Below are 21,025 nucleotides of genomic sequence, written 5' to 3'. Positions count from 1 at the left end.
TGTTTCACAGTCGAATTTTTATTTGTGAGTGTGCTTATGCGTCTATTATTGTATAACTGTCGCCATACAAAATCAAAGGACGACTTTTGTGATATTTCATCGCACGACTAGGCTAGAAACAATACGTACAATAAAACCAATGCAATCAAATTTATAAATCGTTAGAAGAATATATTACAAGTTGATTTCTTCTAATTTGTGTATCTATATCCATTAAGATTCTTTGGTTCGTGAACTCCATATGGCTTCTACGTGCAAAGCAATCAATGTGGTAGATTGGGAAACATAACAAAATTTATTCTAATTGGCTAATATAGTAAGTTGGGTAGATTATACTATATGCCTTAATTGGTTTCTTTTTTGCCGGAATAGAAGTCTAGGTTCACTCATCTTGGGAGGTAGTATTGTTTCGTTATCAGAGGTTTCACTAGTTGTTTTGGTAGTGATTAGCTTTGATTATATGGTTCCATGGAGCTTTGGACTTTAATCGGTAGAGTTTTGATTTAATCGGTATCATTTTTCCGTCTTGCTTCTCTATGAGCTTTGTTTCCAGGGTTGTTTGTTTTACCACTGGCTAGTGTCTGGAGGATTTAGTCCAGCCGGATTTGTGTTTTAAAAACACATTCCACTTTGTATTCCTCAGACGGTATTCTAATGAAGTTAGTTAACTACTGTATTGTAGAAAAAATAAAATAAATGATAATTGTAGGCCAACCAGAGACCCAGTGAATTGGAAATAGGCCCATGTAAACTTGTTATGGTCTTATATCCCAATACCAGAGCGGGGAGATTGCAAAGTTTGTCTTCTCTGTCAATTTCGATATAAATACTTCACGAGCTGATATCAAAGATATTGAATCATTGATCAATTGAAGATTGAAAATTTGAAAGGATTTATGGTAAAAATTGGTTGTTCATGATGATGTATTCTTGTTTTGTTCAGCTAAATTTCGTTTGTTATTAACGGTGTATTACTAATATAGAGTTTAATGTGAGGTTGAAAAGCTCTCATGTGAATTTAGGTTTTAGGGTTTTGGGTTGTGAATTTAGGTTTTTGGATTTGGATGAATTTTATTTTTGTTTCCAGGTTTATCTATGTTGAACACTCCATTTTTTTCTTTTGAGTTGCGAATATAGAAATTAGAACACAACTTGCTTATAAAGAATTGCTCTCTTTATTGATGTTTAGAAAATATCTCTCTCAAAACTAAACACTCTTAAGCTTTTAATGTTCTTTCTTACCAATTGTCACAACTCAACAATTGTATTTATAGAGTTAACACACCTTTGCTAATCCTATTCCCGTTAGAACTTAGAACTAGATAACTCCTAATTCTTATTAAGTCTGTCTCTTACCCTTAACCCAACTTGATAAGGATCTCTAAGACTTCAAGGAATGTTGAAGCTTATCCAACATTCACCCCCTTAAGCTTCAACCTGGTCTTGGAAATGTCTTCAACTCCTATCAAGCTCCTCATTTCGCAAAACTTGATCTTTGCCAATGCCTTCGTCAAGATGCCCGCTTCTTGATCTTCTCCTGGTACATGCTTCAAATCAACAAGCTCTCTCTCCACACATTCTCGTATAAAATGGTACCGCTTGTGTATGTGTTTGGTTCGACCATGAAATACAGGGTTCTTGCAGAGCTGTATTGCTGACTCATTGTCGATCCAAATGGTGATCTGCTCCGTTTCCTTTCCAGTGATCTCGCTCAAAGTGTCCTGCAACCAAATAGATCGTTTAGTTGCCTCCGTTGCTGCCATGTACTCTGCTTCGCATGACGAAAGAGAAACTGTCTCCTGTTTTTGTGAACACCAACTAATTGGTGTAGCTCCAAAACAGAACATGTGACCCTTGGTGCTTCTCCCATCGTCCGGATCAATGTTGTGACTGCTATCACTGAAACCATGAATCTTCTTTGATCCTCCTCGACCATATTTCAAACCATAAGACACGGTTCCACTAAGATAGCGAAGTATCTGCTTCATTATAACACCATGCGAGTGCCGAGGACTCTGCATATACCGACTAGTGACACCAACCGAGAAAGCTAAGTCTGGTCGAGTGTGTAGTAAGTATCTTAAGCATCCCACATTCCTTCTGTAGCTCGTAGGATCTATCTCTTCTTCCTTTTCAGCCTTTGACACGGTAAGTCCAAACTCCATAGGGATCTTTGTTGAATTACATCTTTCTAAGCCAGTTTCTCTTAAAATCCTTGTTGCATGAGCTTCCTGCTTGATTTCGATTCCATCCTCACCTTGATGAACTTCGATGCCCAAATAGTAAGTGAGATTTCCAAGGTCAGACATCTCAAACTTAGATGACATTCCCATCTTGAAATCTTTTATGGCTTTGAGAGTATTTCCTGTTACAAAAAGATCATCAACATAAACTGCAACTATTAGAAGTGATTCTCCATCTGGTTTTCGATAAACAGAGGTCTCCTTTGAACACTTCTTAAACATCATTGCTTTTAAAATCTGATCCAACTTTGTGTTCCATGCTCTTGGAGCTTGTTTCAAACCATACAATGCCTTTGTAAGTTTGTAAACCTTGTGTTCCTTCCCTTTGATTTCAAATCCTTCAGGCTGTTCTACATAAACCTCTTCCTTTAGTTCTCCATGTAGAAACGATGTCTTCACATCTAAATGATGAATCTCCCACCCATGTGAAGCAGCTAAGGCAATTAGTAACCTTATGGTTTCAAGTCGCGCAACCGATGCAAAAACCTCATCAAAATCTATGCCTGATTCTTGCACATATCCTTTTGCTACAAGCCTTGCCTTGTATTTATTGATTGTGCCATCTGCATTTTTCTTGATTTTGAATATCCACTTGAGACCAATCACTTTTGTCTCCATCGGTTTGTCAACTAAAAACCAGGTGTTGTTCTTGTGAATGGATTCGATTTCTTCCTTGCAAGCTTGTATCCACTCTTTTAATCCTTCTGTTTCTCTGAAATTTCTCGGTTCTTCATCAAGAGATAGTAGCAGCTTCTCACATTCTTCCTCAGCTTGAAGAACATAATCATTAAGATATCTTGGCCTAACACTTTGACGATTTGAATGTCGGAGAGCTGGTTAAACAGCTTGACCTGCATTATTCACTCCTTCTCCGTCGTTATGTGCTCCATGATTACCCATGTTATCATCAATCCCCTGTTCTTGATCATCTTCGACATCATCCTCATGATCATTGTTCTCACCATTCTCATCTTGATTGTTGACTATTACAGGTCCATCTCATGCATCAATAACTTCTCCCCACCTCATGTGAAACATACCTGGATTCCCACTCGATCCGTTTGTTGTTTCATTCCAGTTCCAGCTTGTATTTTCGTCAAACACTACGTCACGACTTACTACAACTTTCCTTGTTGATGGATTGTACAATCTATAGGCTTTGGATCCTTGCTAGATTCCTAGATGCACTAGAGATTGTGATCTATCATCCAACTTCTTTAAGTTTGTAGCCTCAATTTTTGAATAGGCTCGACAACCAAACACCCTTAGATGCTCTAGGTTTGGTTTCTTCTCTCTCAAGCTCTCGTAGGGAGTTTTGTTCTCAAGAGCTCTCGTTGGTACCCTGTTAATTATGTATGTGGAGTGTTTAACTGCTTTCCCCCAAAAATAATTAGGTACCTTCATTGCCTTGAGAGTGCTCCTTGTCATCTCCATTAGAGTGCGATTCCTTCTTTCCATAACTCCATTTTGTTGTGGTGTATATGGTGATGTTAGGTGCCTCTTAATTCCACTAGCCTCACAAAAATCATGAAACTCCTTGGAGGTAAACTCTCCTCCTCTATCAATTCTGAGTATCATGATTTGCTTCCCTAGATCCTTCTCCACTAGATTTTTAAAAGCTTTGAACATGCTAAAAGCATCACTCTTCTCCTTCATCAAGATTGACCACATATATCTTGAAAAATCATCAACTATAACAAAGACATATCTGTTATGAGCGATGGTTGGTGGTGTAATCGGACCACAAAGATCAGCATGTAAGAGTTCTAGTGGCTTGGAAGCTCGAAACATGGTTTTCTGCGGAAAACTTTGACGAGCCTGTTTTCCCACTAAGCATGATTCACATATACGATTCTCATCACTGATTTTAGGCAACCCTTGAACCATATCTTGTTGTGAAATAGTTTTAATAGTTTTAAAACTTATATGTCCTAGTCGTGCATGCCACTTCTATGTCTCATCTTCAAGTCTTCAGCTTAGGCACATAGGCTTACCAATTTTCAGATTTATTTTGTAAAGCCTGTTCTGAGTTCGATTGACTCTTACTAGCAATCTCCCACTTGGATCATGAACCGTCATGTAGTCTTGTCTCATCCTCACATCACAGCCAATTTCCGCAGCCTGTCCTAAACTTAGGATGTTGCTCTTGAGGCTGGGAATGAAATAGATGTTTGTGACCATCCTTTGTTCACTTGTTTTGCCTTGAAACAGAATTGAACATTTTCCTTCTATTTTGACATAAGAGCCATCTCCAAACTTCACCTTGCCTTTTATTTTCTCATTTAGTTCTGAAAAATAAGACTTGTTTCCAGTCATGTGGTTGCTTGCTCCATTGTCTAAGTACCAAAGTCCTTCTTACCCTGTTTTGTTTTCGTAAACCTTTTGTATTAGTTTTTCTTCATTCAAGAACACCACCTCGTGCATGTAGAGTGCTGATTCAGCATCGTCTTCCTCTACTTTATGTGATTCTTGTGTTCTTTGAACTCTCTCGGGACAATTAGAGGCATAGTGCCCAGCCTTATCACACCAAAAACAGATAATCTTTGAGACGTCCTTCTTCTTCTTATCTTGTGTTTGATTCGGCGATCGATCTTGTGGGTTAAAACGTCCTCTACCTCCACGTCCTCTGTTTCCGCGTCCTCCGCCTTGTTGAGCTCCAAAATCTTGTTGATAAGAGTTAGCATATAGTAGATTTCCTTGTGTGTCTCCATTGCTATCTTCACCAAGGATTCTTTCTTCATAAGCTTTCAATCTTCCAACAATATCTTGATAACCTGTAGTATTTAGATCCAACACTTGCTCGAGAGACGCTATGATTTGGATGAACTTGTGTTTTGGTAAACTGTTGAGAAATTTTTTCACCAGCTTGGATTACTCAATAGTTTGTCCGAGTGCAGCAGATTTAGATGCAATCTCCGATAGCTTTCCTGCAACGTTATCTACTGTGTCTGATTCTGTCATCCTCAACTTCTCAAAGTCGGACATCAATGTTTGAAGCCTTGCTTCCTTCACACGATTTGCTCCCATGTTCCTTGATTTAATTGCTTCCCAGATTCCTTTGGAAGAGTCATGTTCGCCTACTTGCAAGACAGACTTTCTGGAATAGCTTGAAACAGTAAACCCTTGGCAAGCATATTCTTCTCTGTATCTTCTGATCCTGGTTTGATTGTGTCCCATACCTTGTAAATCCTTAACAAGATCTTCATCTTCATTGACCACACCGTGTAGTTTGAATCGTTTAGCATAGGACATTGAATCGATGGTGGTGACAAATCCTTCAGTCGAGCTGTGCTGTCGTCTCCCATGACTTGGTTACGACGACTATATATATGTTCGTATAATCTTCGTGATGATTTAAGAACTTTTAGGATCGATAACTTAAGAGCTCTACTACCAAAATATAGAAATTAGAACACAACTTGCTTATAAAGAATTGCTCTCTTTATTAATGTTTAGAAAATATATCTCTCAAAACTAAATACTCTTAAGCTCTTAATGTTCTCTCTTACCAATTGTCACAACTCAAACAATTGTATTTATAGAGTTAACACACCTTTGCTAATCCTATTCTCATTAGTACTTAGAACTAGATAACTCATAAGTCTGTCTTTTACTCTTAACCTAACTTGATAAAGATCTCTAAGACTTTAAGAAATGTTGAAGCTTATCCAACAGCGAAAAAGGTGGCGGCACTAGGACGTTAAGATCTAGTTAAGAAATTCAATAAACGACAGAAAGAGTTTGAAATCGCTTTTGAGACAACTAATATTCTTTGTATGTGTTCGACTACAAAACTCCTACAAATATAAATAACTATCTAACAAAAAAAATCATAATCAATGATCTTTTTAATATCATTGTCGTTTTGACAAAGTTTCCGTAAATGATAAATTAATTATATATATAGCGGCAAACTAAATATATCCGAATTTACATTTAATTAATTATTAAAGTAATATTTTTTTGTTTGTTCTTAATGATGTATTACTAATTAATATAAAGTTATTTCAACTAATTAATATTTATTTTTCAACTGACTAACTTATTTGGACTAAACAAAATAACCGATTTTTTTTATGTGAATCTACTACACGCATCCAAAGTTTACGAGGTTAAATGTGTTCAAGAATTTTTAAGTTTAGTGGTTTGTATTATTTTATATCGTTATTCATCACGATCAGCCAAAAAAAGATAACTAAATGATAAATTATGCATACCAAATGAAAATACGTTGATTCATTTCATGATGAACAAGCATTTATAAAACTTCTCCATACAAAGAAAGTAGTAACCAGTAGGTGTTTTACACAACATACACAATTTATCACACATTTATAAATAAAATAAAAAGAGTAGTTCTTGTAAACTCTTAGGCAAAACGTAGCAAAACGAAAGAGAAGAAGACAAAAAGCATACATACATGAATTAAAACAAACAAAAAAAGACCATAAATTTATCAAGTTTGGGGATGAGTTGAGGCCCGACCTCTTTCACTAACGCTGGTTTCCGCGAATTTCTGGCTTGAGTTTTTAGCCTTCTCTTTAGAACTCCACTCGGCGAGGTAGTAGTCTTCTTCAGTCACGTTTTTCGAAGAAGGTCCACAAAACATGCCTCCCCATTGCGGAAAGTAAATAAAGCATATTGGTAACGAACACGCAATTGACATTATCCCCATTAGAGTTATACCCGTTTCTCTCGAGTATGTTGATCCTTTGAAAAATATCAACTGAGTTAAGACCGCGCCTACATTGCCTCCCGCACCAGTCATTCCCGATATCACCCCAAGAGATCTACATATAAACAAAAAAAAAACAAACAATTTAATACCAAACTATGTATACAATGATCAAAATGTACGTACGACGAGAGCACTTTACCTTCTGGAAATAAATGGAACAACTCCAAAGGTAAGTCCACAAACGGCTTGGACGAATACAGAGAAGATGAGCATAACAACTATAGACCATGTCAATGAATGAATTTGGCCAAGAAATGCGCACAACACACCTCCTAGTGTTTGCACAATCCACCAAGCCCACAACCTTCCTCTCATCCCAAACCGTCTCGCCATTAGGTCAGAGAAAATTCCTCCTCCAGGCCTAGCGAAAAAGTTGGCCAGACCAAAACTGGCTGCTATAATCCCAGCTGTCTGGAGATTTAAATGGAACCTATCGAAGAAATATTCTGCGATGATGTTGTCAATCGTAAGCTCCACACCAAAACAATAGCCATATGCTAATGCTGTTATCCATCCCCTATAGTTGCTGATGCCATTACTGATCACTTTCCCCACATCATCTTTCTCCCTCTCTCCAGATTTGTGCATCGCCCAATAATCTCCATCAGGAAGATCCTTTTCAAAAATTTCAAGAACACAATTAAGATTATTATAACAGTAATGGTCCGTATCATACAGTACTACTATATGAACGGAATAAATTCAAACCGGTATCTTTAAACCGTTTTTTTTTTAGAGAAATATAATCGAATCGGTTTCATTTATACATACGTATATACAGTACTAATAATAAAGGTAGTTTTATAATAGTTTCAATTATATTATTTCAAAAGTAATAATATACTACCAAGTCGATTTAAACAATACCAAACAAAACGGTAATAAATTATCAAAACCGGATAAATTGAATAAAACCAAAACAACCAAACCGGTGAGAGTGTGTTTGTTTTTGTACCTGACCGAACAAGAGAACGGCGAAAGCAGAGAGAGTCTGAAACAGACCAGGGATGAAGAAAGCGATCCTCCACGCCGTGAACTTGGTGGCTCCCATTCTCCGAATCAACGAGAACACGATGGGCATGATCAGCTGTGTCGCTCCTCCTCCGAGGTTTCCCCACCCGGCGGCGATTCCGTTAGCCGAGCCCACGACTGGACCAGAGAACATAGAGCTCATCCAGAACTGTGTCGAGACGAAAGTGGCCAAAGAGAATCCGGCAAAGAACCTCACCATGATAAACCCGATCGGAGACTTTATCCCGGCGGTGAAATAGACGGCGGGAGCGGTGGAGAGTGTCAAAGCGGCGGAGGCGAGACGTGGACCGAATAGGTCACAAGCCGTGCCCATGACGATACGTGCGAAAACAGAGCCGGAGACAGAGGCTATCCCGGCGTTACCGATGTCGGTTGCGGTGAGGTTAAGGTTTTCACGGATGATAGGGAGGAGAGGTGGAGCTGCGAAAGTGGAGACGAAGCAGCAGAAGAACTGAAACCATGAGAGATGGAAAGCTCTCATGTGAGGTTTAGCCACTGAGAAGAGTCTGAAAGTTGTTGATTTGTTCTCGGCGTCCACCGGAAGTGCAAACCTCCGAGTTGCGGTGGTGGTGGTTCCAGCTTCTCCTCCTTTGCCTTCGACCTCCATTTTTTCGTAAGCTTTGGGAAAATTTTGGGTTTAGGGTTTAAGGAATGAGGAATCTCAGGTTTGAGGGTTATGAGTTTATATAGAGGAGGAGAGTGTTTAGGCTCTGACTTTATCATGGATGTGTTCGTTCTTGTGAAGTGTGATGTAATCAATTTTTTGGATGATATATTCTTCTGATCATAAGAAAAATATTTAAATCAGTAAGGTTTTATTATGCAAATGCAATGAATTTTAGGTTTTGATTGTTTAGGACGACTAATGATCAAAAGAGTACTCAAATATGGTTTGGTATGGTATTGAGTTAATTTTAATTTTAATTTAGTATAATTTTTTAGTTCTCCAATTTTTGTTTTGTTTATATGTTGACATTAAATTTTATTATAACCAAGTTAAAAGTGTATTTTAGTTTTAAGATCGAGAGTTATACTCATTTAATATCAAATCGATTTGGATGGTTTGGTAAAGACCCATCCCTAGTTTCAATTAGAAGGATAGTCCCTTGAGGGACAGTAAACACTCCATTTTTTTTTGTTTTTGGGTTGTGAATGGTGAACCACCACGATATTAAGTTCGAGTTAGATCTTTTTTTTTTTTTTTTTTTTTTTGACAACAGTTCGAGTTAGATCTTTGGGTTATGAATTTAGATATATGGGTTGTGCATTTAGGTTTTTGGATTTGGATGATTTTCTTTTGTTTTTCTTTTGAGGTTTATCTATGTTAAACACTCCATTTGTTGTTGTTGTGAATGTTGGAGCACTATGACATTAAGATCTAGTTAAGAATTTCAATAAACGACAAAAAAGAGTCTCAAATCGATTTTGCGACAATTAATACTCTTTGCATGTGTTCGACTACAAACCCCTTACAGATATAAATAACTATCTAACAAAAAAAACTCATAATCAATGACCATGATCTTTTTAATGTCAATGTCGTTTTGACAAATTTTACACGACTGAAAAAGTAATTATATATATAGTATTAAACTAGATATATCCGAAATTACATTTAAATACTAAACTAAAAAAGTAAATAAATTTAAATAACATTTATTTTCTAAAAACATATCATCCCCAAATGCATGCAATATTGTATTTGCATAAGATGCAATAAATTAACTACTATAATGTATTCTCTTCGTTTCAAAATATAAGATATTTTAACTAAAACACGCAGATTAAGAAGTTTTTACTTTTAACAAGTTCAACCAATCAGAAACAATACTGCATAATATAAAATACTAAACTAATCTAAAAGTTGCATAAAAACTTGAAAACATCTTATATTATGAAACAACAAACTTTTCTAAAACATCTTATATTTTGAAATGGAGGGAGTAGTAGTTATTTTATTTTTGTTATTAATTACTATCAAAAACTCATAAATAGTGGTAACTTCAAATTTTCAAAAAAAAATTTGGTATACTAATTACTTTAAATCTTACAATAACTATTAGAATTCAATACAGTAGTTGCTGTACTTTTTGTTATTAATATTAGTTCTCGAAGTCAATTCTTGAGACTCGGGGAACAGTTGGAACTTTTGGGCTCCTTAACCATGGCAAAGGTAAAGTCTTCGAAGCATTAACTTGGGCTAAGTCTTACTCTTTTTTTCTTTTCTTTTTTTTTTTTTCTTTTGTGTGTTTCTTGGAACAAAACTTCTCAACTTGTTGATTCTTTAAACTCTTTGTTTATCTATATATCTCTTCTATGAAATGATTGTTTAAAAAAAACAAAAAAAAAATCAAAATGGAGGATTAACAAAACCATAATCTTCTAAATATTTATTTTTTACCTTTTTCTAATAATCTTTTTCTAAAACTCACACAATTGATAGAATATAAAAAGACAATTTAAGAAAAAATCATATTTAAAATATTTATTTATAGAGTAGCTTAACATAAAATGACTCTTCATTGATTTCATAATTTACTTTTTCTTCAAAAATGTTAGTATGTGTACTATTCGTTAAAGACATAAAGTTGCATAGTCATCAAACTCAAAATAAGAGATCTCATATTGAAAAATAAGTTCAATGAATATCCAACTTAAACATTAAGTTTTTATGATTTTATCTATTGTAGATAGTGACATTTTGAAAGAAAAAAACAAAATTTATGAGATCAGTAAAGAGTCGTTTTATGTTAAATGTTTCTTGAAAAATGAAAATTTTAGATATGATTTCGTCTTAGATTGTCTTTTTTTACATTCAATTAATTGTGTGAGCTTTTGAAAATTATAGAGAAAAATAAATAAATTCAGGATGATATATTGAATTTTATAACAATGAAATACATATATACTACAATTAACACTTCAACGAAATAATAATTGTTAATATCTTTGGAATACTATGTTTATTATTATTTTCATAAATTATTACTAGATTTGTGATGATTGTATTCATTTTGATGGATACATAATTTTTTTTTAATATCTTTTAGTCTTTTAATTGTTGAAATTATGTTATGTTTTTATCATCAAGTTTTTTGTAAAGGTAATTCCCAAAGTCAAAAAAAAAATCTTTCAGATATCAAATTAAGTATCTCCTAAGTGCACAACTGCACATGAAAATGACGTTTATACAATTGTAATGTGTCATAAATACTATAAGTCGTTTGGATAGATTTGGAGTGTTCATTGCATCACTCAATTTCAAGTTATCTTAAATGTTTTTGTTTATTTATTTTGGAGGAGGTGATATTATATCTCAACCTCTTGAGAATGTTTTTACTTTTTACCTTTTATAGATCTTAACATATTATTTCCTTATTAGTGGGTTTTATTTTCTTGAGTTTAGAAACTTGTTCGAACACAAACCATAAGAATAATTTAAAATATTATAGAAGTAAGCCGTTTTTTTGGACGAAGAGAAATCAATTTGGAATTGTTAATTTAAGTTTAGTTTTGAAGAATATTCTGTAGGTCCCTGAAACTGAGGACTTTTGTAATACAAATATGTGGAATCTTGGGATCGAAGACTTTTGTTTAGCATCTCCTTCACCTCTGGACCTCGTTGGAATCCTATGAAACTATAATTTCGAGAAAGATTCTCTCCTTCTATTTTCTTTTGACATTTCAACAATTATCCTTGTATACAAAATATGACATCAGTGAAACCTCATCAAAATCTTGTTTTCTCTCTATAGCAGTTAAGTAATTAAAAAGAGACAATAAATTTGAAGCAGGACCAAATTTCATTTTACCTTTTGTAATTCTAACTTTCTTCTGTCGACAAGAGTTTCTTTAAAAGCTTTTAGTAACCTAAAATAGAAGTTGTAACCTTATCGTTTTTATTGCGTAAAATACCAAGCAGAATCACATACTAATTCCTTTGAACTTTGTAGGTATTATAAAACTGAATATCTAAAATTTTACAGTGATTAACTATGGTTGAAATCAGAGTGGTTTTTGTTTACAATATAATGTCACGCTATACTAATAATTAAAATTGATTCTTTATTAGAACAAACTCCTGACGTGAATGTACGGACGGTACTTTGCGATGGTGAAAAGAGTTTACTTCTATCAAAATGACTTTAGTATTACATCTTGCATGATTAATGATGTTTCGACCAACTATATTATTTCTATTATTTCTCAGCTGCATATTCCAAAAGTCGTCTAAATTAGTTTTTAAATCAACTATCTGAATCTCTCGAGGGTATAAAAACAAGTTATCAATAAAAACGTAGTTTGTATAACTATTAAAATCATAAGTAAAACCTGGCTGCACGATTGAACCAGAAGAATGAATAAATAAAACTTCCATAAGCTCGTAGTATCATTCCACTTGACAATGAAGTGATATAGACATGAACCAAACCATGGATCCCCATTGGTCAAATCGAATGTGGACTATTCTTATTCGACATGAATTTATAATTCTTGACCATTAGTCTCAGACACTTTCTTCACGACATGTTGTCCTACGGATGGAGCCCCCAACCCAAGGCCGGTTTAGTTTATGCATATGAAGAATTCAATGTCGACTCTCGTTGGTTTATAAAATTATTGCACACTTAAATAATAATTACAGAAAGATTTGTGAGTTTGACTCACCAACTTTACCTAGAAAACTTGAAAAAATATTTGGCAATCATTTCTTAAAGCTTATGAAACTTTTCGAATTGGATAACCTATACAATTAACTTTTTTAGTTCACACTGTATATTTTTAATTCAATGTATTAGACAATTTGGAATACATAAAATTGAATATACATTTTTTTTATTAATGGAATGTTGATGAGGTTGATCATGGTTCAATTTATAAAGTTTTTAATGAAACAAATATAGTAACAATACATATACAGAATGTGGAAAAGAATCAGAATCAAATTTTCGTTGATTAACAGAAAAAACAAAAAAAAACAAACTAGAATGGACAAAGAAAGAGGTCGAGAGATTGTTCTCGTTGACTTAATTAAGATTACGCGGACTGAATTACACTTAGAGAAAAGAAAAGTAAGCTCCAAAATGTAGCAGTGGCTTAGTTGGAGAAAGAATTGTCCTTGTCTCGAGTCTCGACGACCCTTCTCCCACTCCTTTATATCTTCGTTCGTCTATAAATGCGAGAGTGTAATGCATCCAACTCGATACCATCATTAATCTCGTCATATAGTACTGAGGATTGACCATGTCCATATGATAATTGGATGACATAACGTCAGTAGGCTTGGTGAAATGATGGCTTCCGAAGTAAGTAACACGTCTCAATATGTATTGTACTTGCTCGGCATTTGATTGGCTTGTTGTTGTTATTAGCTTACCGGGGAACCTTGGGTACTGAATGGGCCTTTTGAGAATACAATCGTTTCCTAATGGGCCTTTAACAGCCTGCCACAGTGTTCTCAAAAAATATAATTGGGCAATTTTGGCAAGTGCCTGTAGATGTTGCTTGGGTGTAATTTAGACTTAATTAATGTTTTGTGACACTAACTCTTTCTAATAATACCTGTAAGTAATTGTAGTATTGTCTGCTGTAGTACACAAGTACTTGGTTGGATTGTCGGATTACAAATCCTAAATATCCTACTTATGTCTTTAATAGTCAACATGCAACTAATCTTGAAAGCATTAATCTCATCGATTCCGAATGTTGCATTTTGTGAATAAATTATTAATTAACATTATTAGCAATTTTATACAAATATTTAATGTAACGTATTGTTTTTTTTTTTTTCCCTTTCCGACTTTTTTTTTATTTTTATTTTCTTTCTTTCCGACTTTTTTTTTGAAAATTTTAACTGATATATCGAATTGAATCCAACCGAGGGAGAAAAAGAGAAGAAGTAACTCTGATTGGATTCTTAAAAAAAAAAAGAATTAAATTGTTTTTTTTTTCCTTTTTAATTTTACTTTTTTTTTTTCTTTCTCAAAACATAAAAAATAATAAAAATTATTCCGAAGAGTCATCTCAAGAGTGGAAGAAGGAGAAGGGAGACGAGACGAGACGAGACGAGAGAGAGTGGAATGCAAAAAAGAAAGAATTGAATGGAGTTACAGAGGAAAGTAGCAGAAGCAATACATGTATTGAATCACGATCCTGAATCATCCAACAGAGTTGCCGCTAATCAATGGCTTGTTCAATTCCAGCTCACTCCCGCTGCTTGGGATGTCTCCACTTCTCTCCTCACTTCCCCGATTGTTTCTCTTTTCGACCTCCAATTCTTCGCCGCCCAAATTCTCCGTCGAAAGGTTTACAACTTTTCCCGCAGATTCAAAAAAAAAACCCCTTCTTTTGTTTTTAACCCCTCTTTTTTATGTGTGTGTGTGTTTGGGTTTTCAGATTCAGAACGAAGCCTCGAATCTTCAATCAACTGCTAAAGATGCTCTTCTCAATGCTCTTCTTCTTGCTGCTAAGATATACAGCTCCGGTGTTCCTCAGGTATATTAATTGTTTTTGTGTTTGCTCCGGCGATAGGAATGAAAACGATTTGTTTTGTTTATGTGTGTGTTTTTTGGAATTGTGGTTGGGGGAATTGCAGCTATTGACGCAGATATGTTTAGCTCTCTCGGCGCTTCTTCTTCACGCGGATCCTTATTCAAAGCCCTTTGATAAGTTAATGTTCGCACTTCAGACTCTTCAAGCTCATGATGATGGTAATGTCGTCTTGCTTGAGCTTCTCACTGTCTTACCTGAAGAGATATCTGACACTCGCCATTTCTCTCATCAATCTGATCTTCGTCACGAGGTTTTTTGTTCCCTTCTCCTTTCTTTCTTTTCTCAAAGTTTGTGTGTGTGTGTGTGTGTTTTTTTATCCTTGTTTTACTTGACCTCGCTTTTTGAACCTCGCTATGTAACAGCTTCTCTCGCATACTTCCATGGTTCTTGATTTCTTACTCCAGCAGTCTGAGAAGCAATTTGTCTCCCCTCATTATCCGCATGACAACAACCGTAAAATACTTCGTTGCTTACTGAGTTGGGTATGTTGTTTTATTTTTTTCATGTAGACCTCGTGTTGTAGTTTTTACTGGATTTCATGTTGATGTCTTTCCTCATTTTGTTAGGTCCGTGCTGGATGTTTCTCTGAGATTCCACAAGGCGCAGTGCCTTCACATCCCCTTCTTAACTATGTATTCAATGCCCTGCAGGTGACTTTTCTTTGTGGTGTAGTTAGTTTAAATTACTCACTTTTCTACAAACTGCCTTTTGGATTCTTATTTCTCTGTGTTCCATAGGGTACTACTTTTGATCTCGCCATTGAGGTGCTTGTTGAACTTGTTTCTCGGCATGAGGTATGTTTGAACTACATTGTATTGACATTTTTTATTTGTATATTCTGCTCTGATTTGTTCATACGTTATGGCTATCTGTTGCATAGGGTTTAGTATCAATGTATTGTCTTATAGTGTAATAGCAAAAGCTTACATATTATCTTATAGTTCAATAGCAAAAGTGTATGTGTCTGGATTTTCTTAGCTTTGACTTGTTTTCTTCTTGCAGGATCTTCCTCAGGTTTTATTGTACAAAGTACAGTTTCTAAGAGATACACTTCTAAAACCAGCTCTTATAAATGCTGATCTTAAAATTGTCTCTGGCCTGGCATGCTTGATGTCTGAAATCGGACAAGCTGTGAGTTCGAGTTCCATTTTATCTCATCATGAGTGTTAAATAATGTTGTGACGTTAGTACTCTTCACTTAACTTTATTATTTTGATTTGTTTCGAGGCTTACGTCAGTTTGCAATATGTTTCAGGCACCAGGTTTGATAGTTGAAGCAAGTTCTGAAGCACTTATTCTGACTGATGCGATTTTGAGGTGAGTAGTAGGTCTTCATTGCTTGTTTGCGTGCGTATTTAGTTATCTTTTCCACGTTACTCTTCTTTACTGTCCATCAATTATATTTTCAGCTGCGTGTCATTTCCAAGTGAAGACTGGGAGATTGCAGACTCAACTGTACAGTTTTGGTATTATTTTGGTCTTATTAAGCTTCTTTACAACCATATGGCTGTTCTTTGCTCTCAGACTTGTTTTTTCTTTTTCGTAGGTCAACTTTTGCAACATATATACTTAGCCTAGGTGGAAACAGACAGAATGACAGAAATCGTGTGAAAGATATATTTCTACCAGTTTTCTCAGCTTTAGTTGATGCCCTTGTGCTCCGCGCTCAGGTTACATCTTGGCAACTTTCTTAAGTTCAGTTTTCATATATCTAGAAGTACTATCATATCAGTTGTAGAACCAGAATACCTTGAAATAAAACAAATTATAATGTACGATTCTGTTAACCTAGAATTCTCTCCTTAATATTATATTCTTTATGGTTAAGTTTGGTCAACCAATAAGGTTTTGGTGGAAACTATTTTCCAATTCACAGTTTTGAAACTTTTAGGCTTGTCATTCACAGTTTCTTGCATCTCTGTCTTACCTTTCTTCTTTTTACCACATTTCACTCACTGTATCAACCTAATATTGATTTTCTAGCTTTGTCATTTCCTAAATGTTCATAAGTCCATGAATTGTTGCACATGTGCTTGCTTTTTTGTGCTTCTAAAATTCCTTAGCGATCTATCTTCAGGTTGATGAGTTTACCTCCAGTGATGAGGGTCCAGGACTTGATCTTCCCGATGGCCTTTTGCATTTTAGAAATAATCTGCTTGAGCTCTTGGTTGATATTTGTCAGCTACTCCACCCTACAACATTTGTGAGTAAGGTGTGCCAATTGACAATTCAGATTCAGTTTTTAAGTCAGTATTGGCTACACCACTAATTTGTATTATGCTGTGGGTTTGTGTAAGAGGAATATTTACCTTAAATTTTTATGTTTTTTTGGACTGTGTCACTTTGAAAACGGCTTCTTTGTTCTATTATTTTTAACCTTTTCCTGCTGATATACCTGTAGCTATTTTTTGGTGGTCTGCCTTCTTCAAATGTTTCGATGCCCTTGAGGGAGGTTGAGGCGAAATTGTTTGCTCTTCATGCGGTGAGCAACCTTGACCTCTTTTCTTTAAATCAAATTGTTTCATTTTAAGTTTCTGGTTTCAGAACAACCCAGAGAAGGTTGGGATCAAATTGTATGGGTTCTCTACTGCTAATTGTCCCGTCTCTCTGTTATTTATCCATCCATTATTTTTTTTGGGAGATTGGTGATGTTAGGCTGTTAGCTTTAGTCTTGGCAGTTTTCTGGAGTTGCATTTTCTATTGTCAATCCCTATCTTTTACTAAATGATTCTATTGATTCAGGTTTCTGAAATTATCTTGCAAGAGGGAGAGGCTTTTGATTTTTCACTGATCATGCAATTGGTTTCTGCATTCTCCGCTAGGCCATCTAGTGAGCTCAAGGGGTTTATATGTGTTGTATGTCAGTTCATACCCTTGCCTTACTAACAATTTTTTTTGTAATGTTTATGCAATCAACATTTGACAAGAATCATCTTTTAGGTATACAGATCACTGGCAGATGTTGTTGGCTCTTATTCAAGATGGATCTCTGTTTTTCCAAGTAACGCCAGACCCTTGCTGTAAGTATACTTTCTTTAATGACCGTTAAATAACATATTTGTCATATGAGCTTCAAACTGTTTATTTCTTTTTTCTTTGTTTTCTGCTTGGTATTTTTCAGTCTTGTAGAAGGTGTATGTTTATATCTTATAACATCAATATGTCTGATCATCTAATGGTCTTTCTACTTTTAGATTATTTCTTGCGGGAGGAATTTCTGAACCTATTTGTTCACATGCTTGTGCTTCTGCTCTGCGTAAAATTTGCGAAGATGCTCCAGCTGTAATCCAGGAAACCTCAAATTTGGATATCTTAATGAGGATAGGAGAGGTATCAACATCATCTGACCATTCCGTTAACTGTTAAAACAAACTCAAATTACACTGATATTATATTGCGTCTCTTGAATTGTTTTTATTTTTACCTTTCTTAGTGTTTGGAGCAGTGGAATTTGGCCTTGGAAGATGAGGAAGAAGTCATTACCGCTATCACTGTCATCCTTGGCTCTGTTTCTAACAAAGAACTACAAAATAAATTATTGACTCAATTGCTTTCGTCAAGTTATGAAGTTCTTTCAAAACTAGTAAGTGTTTATATTGTTTAGTTAGAAAGAGATATACTTCAAGGCTCTTCTTATCTTTCTTGTTCCTGAACTAGTAGTTCGTTTTTTTTTGCTCTCTATTAATGGAAAAAGAATCAGCTAATTGTCCACATCTCTGAGGCCACTATTCAACATTTTACTCTTAACTGTGACTAGAAGAACACTAAGTAGATAGACGTGCTATCTGGAAAATGATCTTTTCTTTTCTCTTTCATTTTCTATTGTTTCCGTGCTTTTCCAATCAAATGCCTTCCCCAATGATATGACAGATTGATGCTCTTCTGAGATAGAATTTAGACTAATACCTTTGTGGTTTTAGGTAGATGTAGACGTTGAGTCTTCTGGTAGACAGAGTCCAGCCACTTACACGCGAATGCTGAGCTCTGTGACAAGAGGTCTTTACAGGTCTGCTTCTGTGACTGCTGTATTTACGATCTAGCTTACTTGTGGCGTAATCTAGAAGTTTTTGGTGACCTGTTTGCGGTGTCGAGACTTCAAGTCATCTATGAAAAGATTGTTACAGTTTTACGTTACATATATTTCCCTGATCATCTGCGTTAGATAGATTTGGTAACTCTGAACAAAGTATCCGTGATCTTTAGTAGCTTGCACTCTGGTAGTTTTTGTTATATGGTGTACAAAACTTTGGTAAGTATATTATATTGATTAGTTTGCTCTTAACTTGTTTCGTGATTTAGGATTGGAACTGTATTCAGTCACCTTGCGACGTCTCTGTCATCTGTCCCTGTGGCTGATGGTCCTATCCTTTCTTTGTTGACCGTTTTCTGGCCCATTTTGGAGAAGCTATTTAGGTCTGAACACATGGAGAGTGGTAGTTTAGCTGCAGCAGCATGTCGTGCTCTTTCAGTTGCAGTCCAGTCGTCAGGTTTCAAACTTCTCATCTCTCTATTCTATGACGCTACATTCATCTTGGCATGCCTTTATAGCCTGGAACAATTCGTTATTCCATGTCGTCCTTTATATTAGTTCAGAATATCTACCAATTGTTTTTTGCTTTCATACCCTAAGAGTATGACTATGCATATGATTTTGGGACCATTATGGCTCCAAATAAAGCCATTTCGATATTTTCATTTGCATTAGCAGGTTTTACTGACATTTTAACACCTTAAGATTTGCATTATTTACAGGTGAGCACTTTATGCTGCTACTACCTAGTGTACTGGACTGTCTATCGAGAAACTTTCTGTCATTTCAAAGCCAAGAATGTTACATAAGAACAGGTGAGGGTTTTTGAAGGAGAAAAATTTCTTAAGAGGCTAGTTTTAATCTTTAGTAACATCTGTTATTGGCTAGCTTAAATAAACTGTACCCTAGGTTAATTAGTTGATCAGCCAGTTCTCTAAAGTATGCATTTTCCCATACTTTTTATCAGCCTGTGTAATCGCCGAAGAATTTTGTCATAAGGAGGAATATGGGTCCTTGTTTATCACTACGTTTGAGAGATTTACACAAGCATCATCATTGATGGGCATAAATTCATCATATATATGCGACCAAGAACCCGATTTGGTGGAAGCATATGTGAATTTCGCATCGGCATTGATCCGCGGTTGTCATAAGGTTTTGCAACCACTCTTTGCTCGTTGAAGTAAATAACTTTCAATTTCATATCTTTTTAAAAGGAGTTTTGAGGTGAAGGTTTGGTTTTATTTCTTTTGATGACACAGGAATTGTTGGGTACGTCTGGAACACTACTTGAGATTTCTTTCCACAAAGCGGCTATTTGCTGTACAGCTATGCACCGAGGTGCTGCTTTAGCTGCAATGTCATACTTATCAGGTAAGTTTGCAGTTATTTACTATTGGCATTAACTTTGGGTCGTAAGCATACTGCTAACACTGTGTTTTCGAATTTCTATAGGTTTCTTGGAGGTTTCGCTTTCATCCATGATCGAAACTGTGAATTGCATATCGGAAGGATCATTCAGCGTGGTCTCTGTCCAGGTTGTATCTCACTGCGGAGAGGGACTTTTGTCTAATTTGGTCTATGCTCTACTTGGAGTTGCAGCTATGTCAAGGGTAAATATTTTGAGTATAATCGTTCAAGCAAAAGCAATGATGGATTTGGGATCTTTGATTCACCTTTTCGGTTCTGTTTTTGTTATAGGTCCAAAAGTGTTCGACGATACTGCAACAGTTAGCTGCAATCTGCAGTTTATGTGAGAGGACTTCATGGAAAGGAATGTTGTGTTGGAAATCCCTTCAAGGATGGCTAAACTCTGCGGTTTCTCTCTTTCTCTACCTCTCTCGTGACCACATTAAGACCGAACCGCACCTCTGTTTTGTTTGGTCTGATGACTTTTTTCTTTTATGTATACAGGTTTGGGCACTCCCGAGTGAGTATCTAAAGCAAGGAGAAGCAGAGAGCATAGTGAGGGAATGGTCAGAAGCTCTGGGGGGCGCAGGGATTGATTACCTTGAGAACAAAAGCTGCAATTTTGGAAACAATAACAGTCAAGTAGGAGGACATATGCAAGGGAAACATGGTCGAGCATTGAAGCGATTAGTGAGAGATTTTGCTGATTCTCATCGAAACGATCCGAATCTAAACATCATTTGAATCAATAATCTTCTTCTGTCTTGTTCATTTTATTGTGTTGCCTTAATAATGAGGGCAATGCATCTTCTTCTTCATTTCTCTGGCAATGCTCTGATTCTAATGTACAGGAGGGCAAGAAAACCTCATGAAGAATCGTTAGCCATCTCTTTTAGATTCATCTGATGAGAAGAATAATATTTAATATATACACCCCATTGTTAACATTTTTTACTCATTTACATTGAACTTATGATGCAAACCAAAAACGGCACGCAGTCTTACTAATAATGTAGAAGA

General features: G+C 35.6%; 2 protein-coding genes across 3 annotated transcripts; one reads left to right on the top strand and one right to left on the bottom strand.

The window, feature by feature from the left end:
• LOC104771885 (high affinity nitrate transporter 2.5-like) lies at positions 6,510-8,673 on the bottom strand. Its single transcript, XM_010496494.2, has 3 exons — positions 7,937-8,673; positions 7,121-7,596; positions 6,510-7,033 (listed from the first exon to the last, which is right to left on the bottom strand). The coding sequence occupies exons 1-3, from the start codon at positions 8,618-8,620 to the stop codon at positions 6,700-6,702; spliced, it is 1,494 nt and encodes a 497-aa protein (XP_010494796.1). The 5' UTR covers positions 8,621-8,673; the 3' UTR covers positions 6,510-6,699.
• LOC104771869 (importin-13) lies at positions 14,024-20,963 on the top strand. 2 transcript variants are annotated; one of them, XM_010496484.2, is made up of 24 exons: positions 14,024-14,318; positions 14,410-14,508; positions 14,609-14,815; positions 14,928-15,047; positions 15,132-15,215; positions 15,303-15,359; positions 15,568-15,696; positions 15,821-15,882; positions 15,975-16,031; positions 16,112-16,235; positions 16,643-16,768; positions 16,967-17,047; positions 17,308-17,421; positions 17,506-17,585; positions 17,760-17,895; positions 17,999-18,148; positions 18,486-18,571; positions 18,865-19,052; positions 19,318-19,410; positions 19,563-19,750; positions 19,858-19,969; positions 20,051-20,208; positions 20,297-20,413; positions 20,510-20,963. In XM_010496484.2, the coding sequence occupies exons 1-24, from the start codon at positions 14,115-14,117 to the stop codon at positions 20,747-20,749; spliced, it is 3,012 nt and encodes a 1,003-aa protein (XP_010494786.1). In that variant the 5' UTR covers positions 14,024-14,114; the 3' UTR covers positions 20,750-20,963. The 2 variants fall into 2 exon arrangements, with proteins under 2 accessions (XP_010494786.1, XP_010494777.1); XM_010496475.2 differs by having other exon boundaries at positions 14,025-14,318; positions 16,643-16,777.

This window comes from Camelina sativa, chromosome 3, assembly GCF_000633955.1.
Source record: "Camelina sativa cultivar DH55 chromosome 3, Cs, whole genome shotgun sequence".
Lineage (NCBI taxonomy): Eukaryota > Viridiplantae > Streptophyta > Magnoliopsida > Brassicales > Brassicaceae > Camelina > Camelina sativa.
Note: the sequence above shows the minus strand (reverse complement) of the source record. Positions and strands in the feature narration are given on the sequence as shown.